Here is a 12,192-nt window from a genome sequence, read left to right on the forward strand (position 1 = left end):
GCGGAGTGGAGCGACGGCAAAGTCCCAACAGACAGCAGCTTCGGTCGGCACAGAGAGGAGCACCGACAGAGCAGAGGGAACCGGCAGGATGAGCCTCTCTCTGACAGACGGAACCAGATAGAACCACAACAGCCCCGAGACTCACTGCTCTCTTCTTTTTACTTCCTTTACCTTCCTTTCTTTCATTTTGTCTGTGCCTCTCACATCTTGCCGCTCTCTCCGCACTCACTCCACCCCCTCTCTTCTCCCTCCCTATCCTTTTCCCTCTACCTCTCTCTCTCTCTCTCTCTCTCTCTCTCTCTCTCTCTCTCTCTCTCTCTCTCTCTCTCTCTCTCTCTCTCTCCCTCTGTCTCTTCCTCTCTCGCTCTGTGTTACACTAACTGGTGCGGATGCTGGAGTCGCTCATGTAGAAGCTGCATCGCTTGGTGCGTATTTGCATGGCTGAATGTATTTTTACTGCTGAGTTGGATGAGTGGAGTACTCTCACATCAAGGGAACCAGATGGACTGAGAGGGAGAAGCCCAACAAGTAGCTAAAGAGTAAAACAGGATGCCAACAACAACAAACAGAAGACACTGTAAAAGAGAGAGAGTTAGTATGTGTGTGTGGGAGTGAGGTTGTGTGTGAGGAGCTTGTATGGAGTGTGTGTAACAGCAGAGTCAGATAAGCACAAATCCAGGTGTGGATTACATCAGTGGGGATATCGGTGCCCTGGAGCTCCATGTGGGCCCCAGCCCCTGAGGCCTGGCTGGGAGATGAAGCCTTTCCCCCGGCACTAGGAGCACTGTGGGCAGCCATGGCTCTGGAGGGGAGATGTCTCCAGCGGGGATCCCCAGCTGTGGTGAGGAGAGGCCGCCGGCGCCTCCCTGCAAGGCCAGGCCTGTCCTCAATCACCTCCACCCTGCTGGCCAGGACACGTCTGCACGGCCTCAGGCATGTGTTTGTCCCCGGTGGCTCCATGGGCCGTCGGGCCTTCTGGCTGCTGGCCCTGTGCACCTCAATGGGCCTGCTCCTGTCCTGGTCCTCCAACCGCCTGCTCCACTGGCTCTCCTTCCCCACCTACACACGGATCCACACAGAGTGGGCCAAGGAGATGCCCTTCCCCACAGTCACTATCTGCAACAACAACCCCATCCGCCTCTACAAGCTCACCAAAAGTGACCTGTACTTTGCTGGCCACTGGCTGGGCCTACTGCTGGCCAACCGGACGGTGAGGCCTATGGTGCTCGATTTGCTGCAGGAGGACAGCCAGGCCTGGTTCAGTAAACTGTCTGACTTCAGGCTGTTCCTGCCCCCCAGAAACTTTGAGGGCAGCAACCTGGAGTTTATGGACCGGCTGAGCCACCAGCTGGAGGACATGCTTCTCTCCTGCAAGTACCGAGGAGAACCGTGCGGTCCCCAGAACTTCACCTCTGTAAGTCTCATCACAGCTCCCTCTTAAATCATTTCTTCATTCACAGTTTCACTGTGTGGTGGTTGAACCTCCCAGACTGTTACTCTGATTTCACCTGTTGTATCTCCTCTTTTCATGGAGTTTCATCTCTTTCCTTGAAGTTCACAGTAGTTAACAGCAGGGTTTGGAACCACAATTATTTTCCAATCGCTTCGTTCTGAACAGAACCCTATTTTTTTTTTTGCCCGTTCCACTGTTCCGACATACAAAATACCAGTTTCGAAACAAAAGTACCTGTTTATATCGTTCCTTTCTGTTCCTTTTTAAATAATAGTTTTTTATCACATTAGCTCAGCATTAAATTACTTGACCGATCAGTGAGGATAAGGCAGCTTGCTTTGGAGCGGGCAAGCTATAGTTGTTTTAGCCTATGCAGCCAATGTTAGAGTTCTCATTGGGGCTGAAAATTTGAGCCCGGTCTGACAGAAGCCCAATGAGCTGAAGCCTGAGCCAAGGCCCGGTCCGACATCACATAAATGTAATGAGCCCGAAACCAAAACAATGCCTGATTTCTAGAAAACGGACGCACCTTTCCCTAGACCATATTGCTATTTTGTTAAAGTTGAACAGTAGACTATTAATTTACACTGGTGTTTACAACAACGTGGCAGAGACTGAAGCGAGCGGAGTGAGGAGAGAGGGAAAAGCCCTTGCCTTGTCTAAGAAAAGTGATGAGAGGGGAAAACCCAACTTGAATATAATCAACAACTGTTAAAGAGTGGGGGAAAAAAGTATTTAGTCAGCTACCAATTGTGCAAGTTCTCCCACTTAAAAAGATGAGAGAGGCCTGTAATTTTCATCATAGGTACACGTCAACTATGACAGACAAAATGAGAAAAGGAAATCCAGAAAATCACATTGTAGGATTTTTAATGAATTTATTTGCAAATTATGGTGGAAAATAAGTATTTGGTCAATAACAAAAGTTTCTCAATACTTTGTTATATACCCTTTGTTGGCAATGACACAGGTCAAACGTTTTCTGTAAGTCTTCACAAGGTTTTCACACACTGTTGCTGGTATTTTGGCCCATTCCTCCATGCAGATCTCCTCTAGAGCAGTGATGTTTTGGGGCTGTCGCTGGGCAACACGGACTTTCAACTCCCTCCAAAGATTTTCTATGGGGTTGAGATCTGTAGACTGGCTAGGCCACTCCAGGACCTTGAAATGCTTCTTACGAAGCCACTCCTTCGTTGCCCGGGTGGTGTGTTTGGGATCATTGTCATGCTGAAAGACCCAGCCACGTTTCATCTTCAATGCCCTTGCTGATGGAAGGAGGTTTTCACGATACATGGCCCCATTCATTCTTTCCTTTACACGGATCAGTCGTCCTGGTCCCTTTGCAGAAAAACAGCCCCAAAGCATGATGTTTCCACCCCCATGCTTCACAGTAGGTATGGTGTTCTTTGGATGCAACTCAGCATTCTTTGTCCTCCAAACACGACGAGTTGAGTTTTTACCAAAAAGTTCTATTTTGGTTTCATCTGACCATATGATATTCTCCCAATCCTCTTCTGGATCATCCAAATGCACTCTAGCAAACTTCAGACGGGCCTGGACATGTACTGGCTTAAGGAGGGGGACACGTCTTGCACTGCAGGATTTGAGTCCCTGGCGGCGTAGTGTGTTACTGATGGTAGGCTTTGTTACTTTGGTCCCAGCTCTCTTAAGGTCATTCACTAGGTCCCCCCGTGTGGTTCTGGGATTTTTGCTCACTGTTCTTGTGATCATTTTGACCCCACGGGGTGAGATCTTGCGTGGAGCCCCAGATCGAGGGAGATTATCAGTGGTCTTGTATGTCTTCCATTTCCTAATAATTGCTCCCACAGTTGATTTCTTCAAACCAAGCTGCTTACCTATTGCAGATTCAGTCTTCCCAGCCTGGTGCAGGTCTACAATTTTGTTTCTGGTGTCCTTTGACAGCTCTTTGGTCTTGGCCATAGTGGAGTTTGGAGTGTGACTGTTTGAGGTTGTGGACAGGTGTCTTTTATACTGATAACAAGTTCAAACAGGTGCCATTAATACAGGTAACGAGTGGAGGACAGAGGAGCCTCTTAAAGAAGAAGTTACAGGTTTGTGAGAGCCAGAAATCTTGCTTGTTTGTAGGTGACCAAATACTTATTTTCCACCATAATTTGCAAATAAATTCATTAAAAATCCTACAATGTGATTTTCTGGATTTTTCTTTCTCATTTTGTCTGTCATAGTTGACGTTTTTAAGTGGGAGAACTTGCACAATTGGTGGCTAACTAAATACTTTTTTTCCCCACTGTATGTGGATCTCAGGGTTTATACAGTAAAACATTCATACTGTATATATCTTCAGAAATTAGACAGATGCTTCTTCTGTTGCCTGTTTTTAAGTTTGTGTTTGATTCCGTGAGCTAATTGTTTTTGTTAAAACAGATTATCTGTGATTTCTTATAATTTATTCAGTGTTGTTTCCACTGTTCCAAACAGTCACAAAACACTCGCTCAGTCCTCTCCTTCTTCTTGATCTCTTTCTTCTTTTAGTTTTTGTTATTATTATCATCAGTATAATAATAAGTAAGCTAATATCATCAGTAGGCTTAGTTTTTTAAAATGAAATAACAAAGGGAGCCTTGAATAATTAAACAAATAAACCGCAACATGTCAGCAGGGGTCAGAATGCAACTATGTTTAATCTTTGTAGGCAAAGAAATGCATTTCTTCGTTAGAACAGACTCTCTGGGATTTCTAATTTGTTAGGTGTTGTTTACACTGTTCCAAATAGTCAGAAAACACAAACTTTTTAATCTAACACATGTTTGGCAGTGGCACACAAAGCACACAGCTTACCCACCTTCTCCTTCTTCTTCTTAGGATTATTATTATTATTATTATTATTATTATTATTATTATTAAGTACTATAGTAGCCTATATAAGTATGAGTCAGTCAGTCATGCCTTTAAATACAATCAAGCTTTTTATTTTGAAAGAAAAGAACAAATGAAATGTTCTGGCTAATTAGGCCATTGCCCAAGGGTTCAGGCTGAAATTGAGAACGCTAGTGCGTGGGCGCTATCGGCTGCCTAGGCTATAGTTGTTTATATGCGCGATGGACAGACAAGTGTAGGGGCGCGAGATGCGACTGAAATGTTGCTGGTGGGGAGAGAGCTAGAGAGGGTGGAGGAGGAGACTTGGCTTGAAGCACTGGTCATAGTTATGACATACATTATCTGAATTAGGCCCACAGAATTATACCTACTGAGGAACGGCTTCTGTGGAGGAACTTTTGAATGTCGTTGAACTTCCGAGAGTTGTCTTAAAGTTGGACCAGAGCTAGCTAGCTAACTAACAAGCTTGTGTGTGCAGAGCAGCACCAGAATGAAAAACACGTCTTACCTTTTTGTAGTTATTTAACCCAATGTGAAACGTGATAACTATAGTATCCGTAACTAGCATTGAAAAAGTGAATCCATTCTTCTCTAATAAAACATCTCTCCCTAATTTCTGAAGGCTTGTAACGTCAGTAGGCTACAGTAGCCTAAGCTTCGAAGGGGGAAGGGCAGGTTGCCTACAAACACATACACTGGCAAAGATTTTCAGCTGGCAGGCAGACACTGGAATACGAGTGACAGAGTGAGGGCTTTGCATAGGCGCCTTGTTGCCCGGAACGTAAAAGTTTGTTATTAACCGATTCCCATGCTTTTAAATAATGGTTCTGTTCCGGAACAGTATAGATCACTTTCTTTCCCTGTTCTGATTCTGTTCCTCAAAAAAAATTAAAATAAAAAGAATCAGGTTTTCGGTTCAGGGAGGTTTTGGGTTCTATTCCCTGAACCGGTTCCAACTCCTGGTTCACAGTCACACCCTTTTACCTGTTGTTTGTCCTTAAATGCTGTCATGGAACTCTAGAACCAAGGTAGGCTATTATTATTATTTATCTATATTTATTTTCATTCCTGTCTTTTGAGCTGCTGGATTTATCCATCTTGACTAGTTGTACTTAGTATTTGCTTCGTACAGTATTTACTAACTGTTGAGGAAAATCTCATTCCAAGGATCAGGCAGAGCTCATTTCCCAGTTTTATTCAAGCAATTGCCAGGAAGTTCCCTCTCATTATTTACAAATCACACAGTATTTATATACTTTATCTACACAAAGAGTTGTTTACCCCTTCTAGAGAGAGGTTTGCTTACAAAAGAGATAATGGGTAAATAACTCTACTCCCTTAAAGCATTAAAACAAATAAAAGCAGGTTCTAACCAGTTCTCACAGCCTAAGTGTCTAAGATAGGGGAGGGATAAGATCTTTAGAACCTAAACAAACAGAACAAGAATTCAGCCTGGTTAGGCCTTTAGTGCCCCAGAGATGAGGGCCAAAAACAAATCCCTCCTTTGTGGGGTGTATGAAGAGGTTACTGGACAGCAGGGAAAATTACCAGTGAATAGCACTATTCATCTTAAGCATTTTCATATCATTTAGACTGTAACAAAACCATTTTGCCCCCACATAACTGTTACCCAGTATTTGCTTTGTACAGTATTTACTTCTACTGAACAAAAATATAAATGCAACATGCAACAATTTCAACTATTTTATTGAGTTACAGTTCATACCGTATAAGGAAATCAGTCAATTGAAATGAATTCATTAGACCCTAATCTATGGATTTCACATGACTGGGCAGGGGCGCAACCATGGGTGGGCCTGGGAGGGCATAGGCCCACCCAAAGGGCTTTATTACAGACAGACTCCTCAGTGTCATCAGCTGTCCGGGTGGCTGGTCTCAGTCGATCCCGCAGGTGAAGAAGCCAGATGTGGAGGTCCTGGGCTGGCGTGGTTACACGTGGTCTGTGGTTGTGAGGCCGGTTGGACGTACTGCCAAATTCTCTAAAACGACTTATGGTAGAGAAATTAACATTCAATTATCTGGCAACAGCTCTGGTGGACATTCCTGCAGTCAGCATGTCAATTGCACGCTCCCTCAAAACTTGAGACTTCTGTGGCATTGTGGAACATTTCTGGGATCTTTTATTTCAGCTCATGAAACATGGGACCAACACTTTACATGTTGTGTTTATTAGGGCCTGTTCATAATTCTGTTGGTTAGAGTTGGGCAATACTGTTGAGCCATGTGGTGACCTTGGCCTGGGAGCCATTTCATGTCACAAGGCACAGTCTCTATTGCCAGCCCCATGAGAACTGTACTGTCTGATCTCTCTCTCTCTCTCTCTCTCTCTCTCTCTCTCTCTCTCTCTCTCTCTCTCTCTCTCTCTCTCTCTCTCTCTCTCTCTCTGTGTATGTTTGTTTGTTTGTGTCTGTGCTTCTCATGGTGCTGTGACAGTGACAGATGTTTTCTCTGAGGTGACACAAAAACTTGAATATTTATTTATTTTTGCATTTCATTTTTCTCTTCTTATCTCCCTCCATTGGCCCTAGCACCTGTAAAACTCACTCGAGAACAGAAAGGGAGTGTCAAATGAATGTGATGCGTGCACATCTGTGTTTGTGAAGACAGAGCGTATGTGTCTGTGTGTTTATGTGGGACTACAGCTACAGTCCTCACTGATGTGTCAAGCATTATAGCACAAGTTTTAGACTCTCAGCCACTCTCACTTCACTTTACATTTTGAGCAGCTTTGCATTGAAACACACTGACAGAGCAATATCAACCTCCACCCCTGCAATAAATACAGTTGAACGAGTGCAAAGCAGTGCCCTCACTCTTCATACTCCTTCATACATGGCCTACCCCCATTGTGATGGTCAGCCTTGTGTGTCCATGGCTTGACAGAAATGGATGGCTTTCATTAAGTTTAAACACAGCGTTTGATTAGCCAGCACTAGCGCAGTAATGATCCTGCTATCAGTCCTCTGTATCGGTGGCCTCCCTGTCCGGAACAGAACGAGGAGCAGAGCAGCACGCCGTCAAACAATGTGGTACTTAATCAGAAACATGCCCTCAGGCCAAGTCCCTGGAATACTGTTTCAAACCAATCTCTGTCATCTAGAGTGAGGCACTCATCCTGACTGGAACAAAGACATCGATTCATTTAGGATTCTCACCACAGGTGCTCCTGAAGTTCTGTGGCTGAGTAATGTATACAGGGTGTAGACAGTGTATAGACAGGGTATGGACAGGGTGTGGACAGGGTATAGACAGGATATGGACAGGATGTGGACAGGGTGTGGACAGGGTGTGGACAGGGTGTGGACAGGGAGTGGACAGGGAGTGGACAGGGAGTAGACAGGGAGTAGACAGGGTGTAGACAGGGTATAGACACGGGTATAGACAGGGTATAGACATGGTGTAGACAGGGAGTAGACATGGTATAGACAGGGTATAGACAGGGAGTAGACAGGGTGTAGACAGGGTGTAGACAGGGAGTAGACAGGGAGTAGACAGGGTATAGACAGGGTGTAGACATGGTATAGACAGGGTATAGACAGGGTATAGACAGGGAGTAGACAGGGAGTAGACAGGGAGTAGACCGGGTATAGACAGGGTGTAGACAGGGAGTAGACATGGTATAGACAGGGAGTAGACAGGGTATAGACAGGGAGTAGACATGGTATAGACAGGGAGTAGACAGGGTATAGACAGGGAGTAGACAGGGTATAGACAGGGTGTAGACAGGGAGTAGACATGGTATAGACAGGGTATAGACAGGGTGTAGACAGGGAGTATACATGGTATAGACATGGTGTAGACAGGGTATAGACAGGGTATAGACAGGGTATAGACAGGGAGTAGACATGGTATAGACAGGGTATAGACAGGGTATAGACAGGGTATAGACAGGGAGTAGACAGGGTATAGACATGGAGTAGACAGGGAGTAGACAGAGTATAGACAGGGAGTAGACAGGGTATAGACAGGGTGTAGACAGGGTGTAGACAGGGTGTAGACAGGGTGTAGACAGGGAGTAGACAGGGTATAGACAGGGAGTAGACATGGTATAGACAGGGAGTAGACATGGTATAGACAGGGAGTAGACCGGGTGTAGACAGGGAGTAGACATGGTATAGACAGGGTGTAGACAGGGAGTAGACAGGGTATAGACAGGGTATAGACAGGGAGTAGACAGGGTATAGACAGGGAGTAGACAGGGTAAAGACATGGTATAGACAGGGAGTAGACATGGTATAGACAGGGAGTAGACAGGATATAGACAGGGTGTAGACAGGGAGTATACACGGTATAGACAGGGTATAGACAGGGTGTAGACAGGGAGTAGACATGGTATAGACAGGGTATAGACAGGGTATAGACAGGGTATAGACAGGGTGTAAACAGGGTATAGACAGGGTATAGACAGGGTATAGACAGGGAGTAGACAGGGTATAGACAGGGTGTAGACAGGGTATAGACAGGGTATAGACAGGGAGTATACAGGGTGTAGACAGGGTATAGACAGGATGTAGACAGGATGTAGACAGGGTATATACAGGGTATAGACAGGGAGTAGACAGGGTATAGACAGGGAGTAGACAGGGAGTAGACAGGGAGTAGACAGTGTGTAGACAGGGTGTAGACAGGGTATAGACAGGGAGTAGACGGGGTATAGACAGGGTATAGACAGGGAGTAGACAGGGTATAGACAGGGAGTAGACAGGGTATAGACAGGGAGTAGACAGGGTATAGACAGAGAGTAGACAGGGTATAGACAGGGTATAGACAGGGAGTAGACAGGGTGTAGGTAACCTCACCCAGTTATCTCAGGATGTAAGTGGCTGTTTGGTTTTGACTTTGTATGTGTGCAATGTCCGTTACAGTGAGACTGTGTGAGGATGCGAATCTGCAGTCATTATTTAGCCTCTTCATTTCTGTTTCTCTTTGTATCCACAGAGCATAGTGCCTGGATTGGGTTGGGTTGGTTGTATCAGTGGGGTGTGTGTGTGTGTCATTCTTTGTATGCACAGTATGTAGCATTGACCTGTGGTTGAGTTGTATTGTATTTGTGGTGGGTGTGTTTCTCAGCTGGTTGTGTGTTTAAGCCTACTGTACAGTAGTGATTGATCTCAGTCTCCTGAGCCAGTGGGATTCCAGTGAGGCCTTCCTCTCTCCTCTCCATCCACTGCTATAACACAGGAGGAAGCCTTATGTGATGCCTGTAACTCGGCCCCCTCAGTGTCAGTGTGCGCATCTCATTAGACCATCACTGCATCACAGAAAAAGGCTTCCCTCAGGGTGTGTAAATCATTACCATTGCATTTAGAGTACTGCCACTATAGGACCCTTTAGAAGAAGGGAAGAGTGAGATGAACTGTCAATGGTAATGAGCTTCCTTCCACACACACACACATACACACATAAACCATACACATTGACTCATACTGTATGTGTGTGTGTGTGTGTGTGTGTGTGTGTGTGTGTGTGTGTGTGTGTGTGTGTGTGTGTGTGTGTGTGTGTGTGTGTGTGTGTGTGTGTGTGTGTGTGTGTGTGTGGGGCAAGCAGAGATAGTGAGAACACAGCGAGAGAGAGAGCGAGAGAGAGAGCGAGAGAGAGAGCGAGAGAGAGAGAGAGAGAGAGAGAGAGAGAGAGAGAGAGAGAGAGAGAGAGAGAGAGAGAGAGACGGTAGCAAAAGGGTAGTATGGTAGTGAATTTAAATGAGGGACCATAATTCTGCCCGACCTCCTGCGGTAGACTCCCCTGTGCCAAATCTATCATAGTGAACAGGAACTATGGGACAGCTCCCTGATCAATAAATCCATTAGATGTTTGCTATAGTTTATGGAGGTCCATTTCACTCTCCCCCTCAGCCTTATGTCACAGATAGAAATCTACACTGAACCAAACCACACTATTCCCCACTTAATTGTCAAGGATTACTGAGCCACAGTGATCCCTGATCGGGCCGCCTAAGCGTTTTTTTGGGCCACCTAAGTCCAAACAGTGGCAAAAAAGGTTAATGTCAAGCCCTGCACATTGACTCATATGGTATGTGTGGAAGGAAGCTCATTGCCATTCACTCCCAGGGCTCTATTTTCGGCTGGCATTAAGTCAGCGCAATTGTCAAACTAAAGCTCGCAATATCTGAGGTAGGGGCCTCTAAAGTTCAGCCACGCCGACTGGCCGACCGCGCCCATTGCCACGCACCCTGCCACACCCACCCGCCTAAGCCCCTTTTTGATCCAGAAAAAAACCTGTGTGATCACAGACCCATAATCAATTTAACACACAGCTTGCCTTACCATCCCACATATTATGATGTGTATCATAACTTATAAAAGCAGGGCAGACGTAGTAGATAATCCATTCTCTACTTTATATCTCATATACAGTTGAAGTCGGAACTTTACATACACTTAGGTTGGAGTCATTAAAACTTGTTTTTCAACCACTCCACAAATGTCTTGTTAACAAACTATAGTTTTGGCAAGTCAGTTAGGACATCTACTTAGTGCATGACACAAGTAATTTTTCCAACAATTGTTTACAGACAGATTATTTCACTTTTAATTCACTGTATCCCAATTTCAGTGGGTCAGAAATGTAAAAACACTAAGTTGACTGTGACTTTAGAAGCTTCTGATAGGCTAATTGACATAATTTGAGTCAATTGGAGGTGTACCTGTGGATGTATTTCAAGGGCTACCTTCAAACTCAGTGCCTCTTTGCTTGACATCATGGGAAAATCAAAAGAAATCAGCCAAGACCTCAGAAAAATAATTGTAGACCTCCACAAGTCTGGTTCAACCTTGGGAGCAATTTCCAAGCGCCTTGAAGGTACCACGTTCATCTGTACAAACAATAGTACGCAAGTATAAACACCATGGGACCACGCAGCCGTCATACCACTCAGGAAGGAGACGCGTTCTGCCTCCTAGAGATGAACGTACTTTGGTGCAAAAAGTGTAAATCAATCCCAGAACAACAGCAAAGGACCTTGTGAAGATGCTGGAGGAAACGGGTACAAAAGTATCTATATCCACAGTAAACGAGTCCTATATCGACATAACCTGAAAGGCCGCTCAGCAAGGAAGAAGCCACTGCTCCAGAACCGCCATAAAAAAGCCATACTACGGTTTGCAACTGCACATGGGGACAAAGATTGTACTTTTTGGAGAAATGTCCTCTGGTCTGATTAAACAAAAATAGAACTGTTTGGCCATAATGACCATCGTTATGTTTGGAGGAAAAAGGGGGGACTTTCAAGCCGAAGAACACCATCCCAACCGTGAAGCACGGGGGTGGCAGCATCATGCTGTGGGGGTGCTTTGCTGCAGGAGGGACTGGTGCACTTCACAGAATAGATGGCATCATGAGGACGGAAATGTGTATGTGGATATATTGAAGCAACATCTCAAGACATCAGTCAGGAAGTTAAAGCTTGGGCGCAAATGGGTCTTCCAAATGGACAATGACCCTAAGCATACTTCCAAAGTTGTGGCAAAATGGCTTAAGGACAACAAAGTCAAGGTGTTGGAGTGGCCATCTCAAAGCCCTGACCTCAATCCTATAGAACATTTGTTGGGCAGAACTGAAAAATTGTGTGCGAGCAAGGAGGCCTACAAACCTGACTCAGTTACACCAGCTCTGTCAGGAGGAATGGGCCAAAATTCACCCAACTTATTGTGGGAAGCTTGTGGAAGGCTACCCGAAACGTTTTGACCCAAGTTAAACAATTGAAAGGCAATGCTACCAAATACTAATGGAATGTATGTAAGCTTCTGACCCACTGGGAATGTGTTGAAAGAAATAAAAGCTGAAATAAATAATTCTCTCTACTATTTTTCTGACATTTCACATTCTTAAAATAAAGTGGT

General features: G+C 45.0%; 1 protein-coding gene across 1 annotated transcript in view; it reads left to right on the forward strand.

Moving 5' to 3' along the window:
- Positions 1 to 298: 298 nt before the first annotated feature.
- Positions 299 to 12,192, forward strand: part of LOC123486198 (acid-sensing ion channel 2-like) — a gene marked incomplete at its 3' end in the record, with an annotated part of 106,781 nt that continues 94,887 nt past the window's right edge. The window contains exon 1 of the mRNA XM_045217452.1: positions 299 to 1,414. Coding sequence (XP_045073387.1) covers positions 722 to 1,414 — 693 coding nt within the window. The remainder of the gene's footprint in view (positions 1,415 to 12,192) is intronic.

This window comes from Coregonus clupeaformis, unplaced genomic scaffold (genome assembly GCF_020615455.1).
Source record: "Coregonus clupeaformis isolate EN_2021a unplaced genomic scaffold, ASM2061545v1 scaf1061, whole genome shotgun sequence".
NCBI classification, from domain to species: Eukaryota; Metazoa; Chordata; class Actinopteri; order Salmoniformes; family Salmonidae; genus Coregonus; species Coregonus clupeaformis.